Raw genomic sequence first — 9,297 nt, 5'->3', positions numbered from 1 at the left:
GGCACACTGGAACAGGGTGGAGTATGCTCTTGGAGCTTCAGCTCCTTCTACTGCAGCTGCAAAATGTCTGTACAGTACTTGTAAGGCACTTTACATACACTCGCAGGTATGTCCTTACTCGCGAGTGTATGTAAAGTGAGTGTACTTAAAGCGGGGTATGCCTGTATTGAGCCCAGATTTCCACTCCTCGTTAACTTGTCTGCTGACTGTCCTGACTCATGTGAGGTGCGGTGTCCTGACCAGGAGGCACATATTCACGTCCAACGTAAACTACGTAATATACGCCGGCTTGTGTTCCCTGGTGCAGCCCTTTGCATGGATGCTGCTGAGTTACACCTCCTTTATGGGGCATAACTTTACGCCGGACGCATGACTTTACGCGCACTGCGGTGGACGGACGTACGTTCGTGAATCGGCGTATCTCCCTCATTTGCATATGTGAAAAGAAAATCAATGGGAGCGCCAAATACGTCCAGCGTAAATATGCGCCCACTCTACGCCAGCGTAGGCAAGTTACGTCGGTCGGATGAAGCCTATTTTCAAGCGTATCTTAGTTTCTGAGTCCGGCGCATAGATACGACGGCGCATATGTGCACTTACGCGGCGTATCTCGAGATACGACGGCGCAAGTGCTTTGTGAATCTGGGCCATAGTGTCCTCCAGCGGCCCGTGATCGCCTAATACAGAGGCAGAATGGGGATCTGCCCTTGTATACAGTATATCTGCTGCCACCCACCCGAGTTTCCATTTTTCAAACGGACAAAATGTGGCATTTTTTATTCTTTCCGTAATTCGTCAGTTGTCAGGCATCTTGACTGATATGGATCTGCGTTGCTGGATGACGTGATTGATGATGATGATCACTTCTCAACTCACCCTCTCGATCTCCTCACGGATCTCAAACTTATTGAATGACATATCAGTATGGACGTCACACCACTTCTTTCTAAAACTGAGCTTGTTATGTTTCCTCCTTCACGGCCCCCCCCCCCCCCATGTGACTTTACCATTAAGATCAACAACACAACCATTGGTCCCTCCACACGGTGGAGCACATACCATGGTGCTGGGTGTAAACCTTGACTCTGACCTCGCCATTAGCCCCCACATCCAATCACTGGCTGAATCCTGCCGCCTTAACCTCCGCAACATCTCCAGAATTTGACCCTTCCTGACTAATGACACCACAAAACAACTTATTCACTCCTTAATTATTTCCCGCCTTGACTACTGCAACTCTCTCCTTAATGGCCTATGGCGCGGGTGCCAAGGGGGCGGGGCTGAGACATACATTCGGCGGCTATGGATGTCAAATGAATGACTCGGGAGCGCGTCTGCAAGGTAACCCCCCTGGTTAGCGTTTCTCCTAGGGGGGTTATCTGATGTGGAGAGGAGCCCGTGAGAGCCGCCGAGGGACCCCAGAAGTCGGTGTTTGGGGCCACTCTGTGCAAAACGAGCAGAACAGTGGAGGTAAGTAGGACATGTTTGTTATTTAAAAAAACAAAACGAACCTTTACAAACACTTTGGGCCAGATTCACAAAGAGATACGACGGTGTATCTACAGATACACCATCGTATCTCTGACTTACACTGGTCCTATCTATGCGCCTGGTTCATAGAATCATATACGCATAGATAGGGCTAAGATCTGACAGTGTTACACTGTGTTACACTGTCGGATCTTTTTTTCAATTTAAAAATGGCGCCGGGGGCGTTCCCGCTGATTTACGATAAATAATATGTAAATCAGCGAGATACGCAAATTCACGAACGTACGCGGACCCGTCGCAGTGTTCTTACGTCATTTCCGTATCGGTTTTCCGTCGTATACTTACCCCTTCTTTTATCGGGCGCAGCCAATGTTAAGTATAGCCGGCGTTCCCGCGTCGAATTTGAATTTTCCTACATCGTTTGCGTACGCCGATTCACGATCACACGCGCGTTGCAAGTCCCGCTCACGTCGCAACCACTGACGTCCTAGTGACGTCAGTGGGAGCAATTCACGCCGGGAAATTCCCCGGACGGCGCCTGCGCATTTAAATCGGCGCGGGAACGTGCCTTATTTAAATAGTACACACCCCTAGCCGCGGAATTTTAATTCCGCCGGGGGATTTAGGATCCGCCGTCGCAAGTTTGGAGGTAAGTTGTTTGTGAATTAGCCACTTGCCTCCTAAACTTGCGGGAGCGGATCTTAATTCACGTAGAACGAGCGGATCTATAGATCCGCTGCGCTACGTGAATCTGGCCCTTTAAGTCTTACTCTCAGTGCCCCGACTACTACTGGGTGGGGAGCCGAGGAAGATCACGCCACCAGGCAAGGAGATAAGCAGGCAGGTGGCTGGCCGGGACTTGAGCCAAGGCAGAACAACAAGCGAGAGGAGCTGAATGGGCATACACCTGAAACTGAAGAAATATTCCCTCCGCTCCGACCAGCACATGATCATCAGGAAGGGGCACAGATAATAGAAAAAATACACCCCCTAAGCTAGTGGGAGCGGCAGAGCAGGGGTGTGTAATTCAGATTTTTTTTTTTTATTCTGCACTGACTGTCTTTGAAATTGCCCCAGCCTCTGTTCAAATCCAATCCGGGGACAAAACCGGGGACAGACTTGGTCCGGGACTGTCCCCAGAATCCGGAGATGTCTGGTCACCCTACTTCACTGGCTTCCCCTACCCCACCTCGTAAAAATCAAAATGCTAACCACAATATACAAGGCCATTTACAACATCGCCCCCATCTCCATCGCCAACCTCATCTGCAGATATCGCCCATATCTTCCCCTCCGCTCCTCCCAGGACCTCCTGCTCTCTAGCTCCCTTGTTACCTCCTCCCATGCTCACCTTCAGGACTTCTCCAGAGCTTCTCCCATCCTCTGGAACTCCCTGCCCCTGTATGTCCGAACAGCCCCTACCCTGTCCACCTTTAGGAGATCCCAGAAAACTCTTTTATTCAGGGAAGCCTATCCCACACCCACCTAACAACTGTCCCGAGCCCCCCACCCCATCAAATCATTCTTTGCAGCTGTTACCCTTTGTACCACCACCCCTCCCTTTAGAATGAGCTGGACCCCCTGGTACCTTTTGTATTGATCTGTACTGTAATTGTGCTGTGCCCTCTCTACATTGTAAAGCGCTGTGTAAACTGTTGGCGCTATATAAATTGTGTATAATAATAATAACAATGGCCCAGATTCAAGAAGCAATTGCGTCTGCGTAACCATAGTTACACAGCGCAATTGCTTACTTGCGCCGGCGTAACGACTTCTCCTGATTCAGAGAGGTCGTTATGCTCTTAGGGCTCTTATGCCCTCATATCTTAGGCTGCATTCTTACGCAGGCCGCTAGGTGGCGTTCCCGTTGTGGTCAGCGTATAGTATGCAAATTGCATACTAACGCCGATTCACAACCCTACGCGAGCCCTGCGTACGCAGTTTACGTCGTTTGCGTACGTCGGGTTTCGCGTAAGGCTGCACATGCTAAAAGCAGGGGCAGCCAATGCTAAGGATACCCGTCGTTCCCGCGTCTCGAGGTTTAAATTTTACGTTGTTTGCGTAAGTGAATCGTGAATGGCGCTGGACGCCATTCACGTTCACTTTGAAGCAAATGACGTCCTTACAACTTCATTTACCGCAATGCACGTCAGGAAAGTTTCCCGACGGAGCATGCGCTCTACGCTCGGCGCGGGAACGCGCCTAATTTAAATGATTCCCGCCCCCTACGGGATCATTTACATTAGGCGCCCTTACGCAGGGCATTTTTGAGGAGCGCCCACGCAAATTACGTGGCTGCTGCTTCATGAATGAAGAGTAGCGCAAATAATTTGCGTAGGCGCAGGGTAAAAAGGGTACACTGCGCCTCCGTAAGGAGCGCGCAGCTGTTCCTGAATCTACCCCAATGATGGATAAACAAAGGACTTTTTGGGGCTTTTTATTTTTTTAATAAGGGATTTGACCAATGTTTTGGGGTCTTTATTTCTAGGTTACAACTTTTTATTGTGAATGAGTGCGGGTACTATTTACCCCATACTCACGCACATGGGGGAGGGGCAGTATCTTGTTGCCCCTTTTTTGTTAAAGGGGGTTTCCAGATTCCGATAAGCCTCCTGCCCACAGATCCCCATAACCACCGAGCAAGGGTTTGGGGGAAAGAGGCTCTTATTTCTATCAACATAAGGACAAGGTGCTTGTCCCCAGATGTAAATCCAACATCAATTTAATTGTCTAGCAATGAATCTTCAAAGTCAATCACAACGAACACTTGCTGACTGGGGGCTGTAGTTCCTCTGAGCTCCACAAGGTGAGGATCTCACGTCTACCTAGACAGGAAGTCTCTATGGAAGACAGGAAGTGATGTCAGGTATAAATAGGAAGTTCCGGGTGAGAGGTGAGTCGAGAAGAAGTAGAGAGGAGACATTGCTAGAAGTTGCATTAGAGGAGGTAATAAGATCAGGGCTTTTTTTCAGCGGGAACGCAGTGACGGCACCTCTAGCACTGAATGTATGTGATGTCAAGGGGTGCTGGGTTGTGCTACAGTGTCTATTGCTGCTGGGGGATTTAGTGTTGCTGGAAGAGATCTATTTTTGCAGGGGGAGGGTCTATTGTTGCTGCGGAGGTATATGTTTGCTGATGGGGCATCTATTGTTGCTGGGGTGGGTCTTATGTTGCTGGGAGATTCAGTTGTTGCCTGTAGGGATCTACTGTTGAGGGAGAATTCTATTGTAGCTGGATGGTCTACCGATACTATCTGCGGGGAGATCTTTTGTTGTTGCTAGGGGGGTTTTTTTTGTTGAGGGTGGTCTATTGTTGCCAGGGGATCTATTGTTGCTGGGAGGTCTATTGTTGTTGGCTGCAGGGGATCTATTTTACTGCTTTTCTTGTTATCATTAACAAATTAAAGGGGCAGTACTGAGAGGTGGGTAGGGGGGTGGGACCAAGGTGCGCAGAGGTAGGTAGTGGTGAAGACAGGGTAACTCCAAAAGGGAGAGTTCCTGCACCTATTCTATGAGGGAAAAAAAGCCCTGAATAAGATCGTATTTTCTATTTACACCCAGTAACCCCGTCATGTCCGTCCTCTTCCTCCATAGTCACTGTGACGTCTTTTATCTCCAGCAGATGATAATACACACATATATAGTGTGGAAACCTAGATTAACCTCTTCAGGATCAGAACATTCCTCCACTTATGGGGCCGGAACATTTCCTTCATTTTGGAAATATGTCATTTTTTTCTCCGTAGCAGATAATTCCCCACTATCCGTCTACAGAGAAACCCACAAAGATCCCCTGACCGCATTAATGAGGATGGAGGAGGACCGGAGTCACACGACTGAGAAGATACTAAACTTCACCCTGGAGATCATCTATCTGCTGACCGGAGAGGTGAGGAGGATTCTGGGAGGTCACATGATATCACTCTTATCTCTATTAATAAAACACAGACCTGACTGGAGAGGTGAGGAGGATTCTGGGAGGTCACATGACATCACTCTTATCTCTATTAATAAAACACAGACCTGACCGGAGAGGTGAGGAGGATTCTGGGAGGTCACATGACATCACTCTTATCTCTATTAATAAAACACAGACCTGACCGGAGAGGTGAGGGGGATTCTGGGAGGTCACATGACATCACTCTTATCTCTATTAATAAAACACAGACCTGACCAGAGAGGTGAGGAGGATTCTGGGAGGTCACATGACATCACTCTTATCTCTATTAATAAAACACAGACCTGACCAGAGAGGTGAGGAGGATTCTGGGAGGTCACATGACATCACTCTTATCTCTATTAATAATACACAGACCTGACCGGAGAGGTGAGGAGGATTCTGGGAGTCTAACATGATATTCCTATTGGTTCTCCAATACAGAGATTTCCTCTTGTGAAGTCAGGTGATCATATGACCATCACAGTGCCTCCATGTGACTCCCTAAAACCTGAGAGACACAACATGGAGAAGATTCTAGAAGTCACCAAGAAGATGATGGAGCTGCTGACAGGAGAGGTGAGGAGGATTCTGGGACATTATCCAGTAACAGACAAGGGGTGTGTCTGGATGGTGACTGTATCATTGTGTGTGTCAGGTTCCTATAAGGTGTCAGGATGTCACTGTCTATTTCTCCATGGAGGAGTGGGAGTATTTAGAAGGACACAAGGATCTCTACAAGGACGTCATGATGGACAATCAGCCGCCCCTCACATCACCGGGTAAGAGGAGACTTTATTGTAAAGGAGAGAGCAGTACGGAGGCTCCACCTAGATCCCCCATCATCTGATAAACACATAGAAACAATGTATTCAGTCAGTGTGTGTGTTTCCTACAGATGGATCCAGTAATGGGAACCCACCAGAGAAATGTCCCCGTCCTCTGTATTCCCGGGATTCCACACAGGAAGGTCACACCATCCCCCACCATTATCAGGTAGATGAGGAACAATCACTGATAGTATCATTAGGATCTGTACATTATCTGCATTGTTACCATTGATGTCATTTTTATTCTATATTCAGAGTGGAAACCTGAGAGATCCTAAAGTTGAGGTTAAAGAAGAGATAAAAGAGGAGGATGATGAGGATGGGGTGATGGAGGAACAACACAAAGATCTGTACCAGGACACCATGGTGGAGTCATCCAGCTACAGAAACCCACCAGAGAGATGTCCCCGTCCTCTGTATTCCCGGGATTTCACACAGGAAGGTCACACCATCCCCCACCATCATCAGGTAGATGAGGAACAATTATTGGTAGTTCTGATTTATACACCTGCATGTTTATTAAAATGATGCTTTATTATTTATCCAGAACGAAACCTTCGGGGACTATAATATTATCGTTAAAGAAGAGTATAAAGAGGAGGATGAGGAGTATGGAGTGATGGAGGAGTTTTCAGAAGGACACAAGGATATGATGGAGCCACCTAATACCAGGAACCCACCAGAGAGGTGTCCCCGTCCTCTGTATTCCCGGGATTCCACACAGGAAGGTCACACCATCCCCCACTGTTACAAGGTCGGTGGGGCGGAGCATCTAGAACATGGACTGGTGGAGATGATGTGTGGATTTTGTATGTAAGTTCATATCTTACAGATGATATTCTCTCTCATGTTCTTGGTTTAGAGTGGAGATCCAATCGATATAGAATTTGAGGTGAAATCAGAAGAAGAAGAGATGTATGTGAGGGATGATCAGCAGTCTATGGAGGAGGATGGAATAACAGGGACATTTATAGAGGAGGACACTCCTACAGAGATCAGCACAGGTGGGTCATTAACACTAAATCCATTCCTCCACCCATACTGCTCACTGATTGGTCCAGAGTAGGGCGGGGACTGGGTGATATCAGCCTGTAATCCCCTGGTCACTTTCCTGAGCTGTGTTCCCCATCCTGTATTCCTGTATTTCTCTCGGATAATCTTCCTTCTCTGTGCTGCAGACACAATTTATGTCTTTAGACTGGATTTATGGAGATTCTGGGGATCAGCTGGCAGCAAAATGTCAATTTTCACCATAGGGTTTGCTCAGGCTAGACACCTGGGGTATGTACCTTGTGTCTTCTGCCCCATGCCCGGGTCTAGTGAGATCTCTGACAGAACAATTCTCCCGGGTTACTTGCTTTGTTATTGTTATATGTGCACATTTTTTTTGGCACCAGGTGAAGTTTTTTGAGTGTGTTTCACACGCCATGGGCTTTCGAAAAAAGAAAAAAAAAAAACTTGCTCTGTTATTTGCTGGCTGTGCGGGGTGGAGGGATATGTCTGTATAGTCTCAGACCCAAGTCACTGAGTGCAGTCTCAGGAGATGGGAGGCAGCGGTGTGGGATCTCTGGAACTTGTCTCCAGTAATCATTTCATTCGCCACTGATTACTGAACACCAATATTATGAGTCCTAAACCTTACACTATATACACCTGACCCTCGTCCTATAATCCCCTCATCACTGTCACTCCTATAAAAGACAGTTCTCGTTGTTTCCTCACTCTCTGACTAAGGTCCATGAATAAAGAAATGATCTGGTAGGAGATCAGAGGAGCCATTTACTAGTTACCTTGAGGGGGGAATTGTAAGATCCTCAGAGACAAAGCTGCCTGATGTGGGCGGAGTCCTGGGTTAGGGGAACCAATCAGCTCATGTCTAGTAATAATCTTTGTATTTCTATTTTAGTAGATGGACGGGAGATGAGGAAAACCTCAGAGGATTGTCTCACTTTGTCTCCAGACTGTAAAGTAGAAGATGAGGACATCACACAGTATAGTCCAGGAGAAAACCCGACTACCTCAAATGTCCATCCGGCACCACACAGTGTAGATGGACCATCGTATTCCTCTTATCCTGAGGAACCTCAGACTGTGCGGGACGGTGCCGGACCATCGTATTCCTCTTATCCTGAGGAACCTCAGACTGTGCGGGACGGTGCCGGACCATCGTATTCCTCTTATCCTGAGGAACCTCAGACTGTGCGGGATGGTGCTGGACCATCGTATTCCTCTTATCCTGGGGAATCTCAGACTGTGAGGGACGGCGCCGAAAAGAAGTTTCCCTGTACTGAGTGCGGGAAGTGTTTCCGTTTAAAATACCAGCTTAAAGAGCATAACAGATCTCACACAGGTGAGAAGCCGTATTCCTGTTCTGAGTGCGGGAAATGTTTTTCACAGCAGTCCAGTCTTTACACACATCAGAGATCACACACGGGGGAGAAGCCTTTTTACTGTTCTGAGTGCGGGAAATGTTTTTCAAGTAAACCCCAGCTTTCCGCACATAAGAGATCGCACACGGGGGAGAAGCCTTTTTTGTGTCCTGAGTGCGGGAAATGTTTTTCAGGGAGGTCCAGTCTTTACACACATCAGAGATCACACACGGGGGAGAAGCCTTTTTCCTGTTCTGAGTGCGGGAAATGTTTTTCAGAGAAATCCAAGCTTTCCGCACATCGGAGATCGCACACGGGGGAGAAGCCTTTTTTCTGTCCTGAGTGCGAGAAATGTTTTTCAGAGAAGTCCAGTTTATATAAACATCAGAGATTGCACACGGGGGAGAAGCCGTATTCCTGTCCTGAGTGCGGAAAATGTTTTTCAGATAAGTCCAGTTTAAATAAACATCAGAGATCTCACACGGGGGATAAGCCGTATTCCTGTCTAGAGTGTGGGAAATGTTTTTCAGATCGGTCCAATTTTTACAAACATCAGAGATTGCACACAGCAAAGAAGTGACTTTCCTGTCCTGATTGCGGGAAATGTTTTTCAGAGAGGTCCACTATTTACAAACATCAGAGATCTCACACGGGAGAGAAGCCGTATTCCT

General features: G+C 47.6%; 1 protein-coding gene across 1 annotated transcript; it reads left to right on the top strand.

Moving 5' to 3' along the window:
- Window positions 1-7,629: 7,629 nt before the first annotated feature.
- Window positions 7,630-9,297, top strand: LOC120910627 (gastrula zinc finger protein XlCGF71.1-like). The gene is made up of 2 exons (XM_040322381.1): window positions 7,630-7,654; window positions 8,500-9,297. Exons 1-2 carry the CDS (start codon window positions 7,630-7,632, stop codon window positions 9,204-9,206), a joined length of 732 nt encoding a protein of 243 aa, XP_040178315.1. The 3' UTR covers window positions 9,207-9,297.

This window comes from Rana temporaria, chromosome 8 (genome assembly GCF_905171775.1).
Source record: "Rana temporaria chromosome 8, aRanTem1.1, whole genome shotgun sequence".
NCBI lineage: Eukaryota > Metazoa > Chordata > Amphibia > Anura > Ranidae > Rana > Rana temporaria.
Note: the sequence above shows the minus strand (reverse complement) of the source record. Positions and strands in the feature narration are given on the sequence as shown.

Excerpts from the sequence above, each read along its gene's own strand:
- LOC120910627 (XM_040322381.1), top strand. The coding sequence starts at position 7,630 with ATGTGCACATTTTTTTTGGCACCAG. Across the intron at positions 7,655-8,499 it reads CACATTTTTTTTGGCACCAG|AATCTCAGACTGTGAGGGAC; the intron begins GTGAAGTTTTTT and ends CTTATCCTGGGG.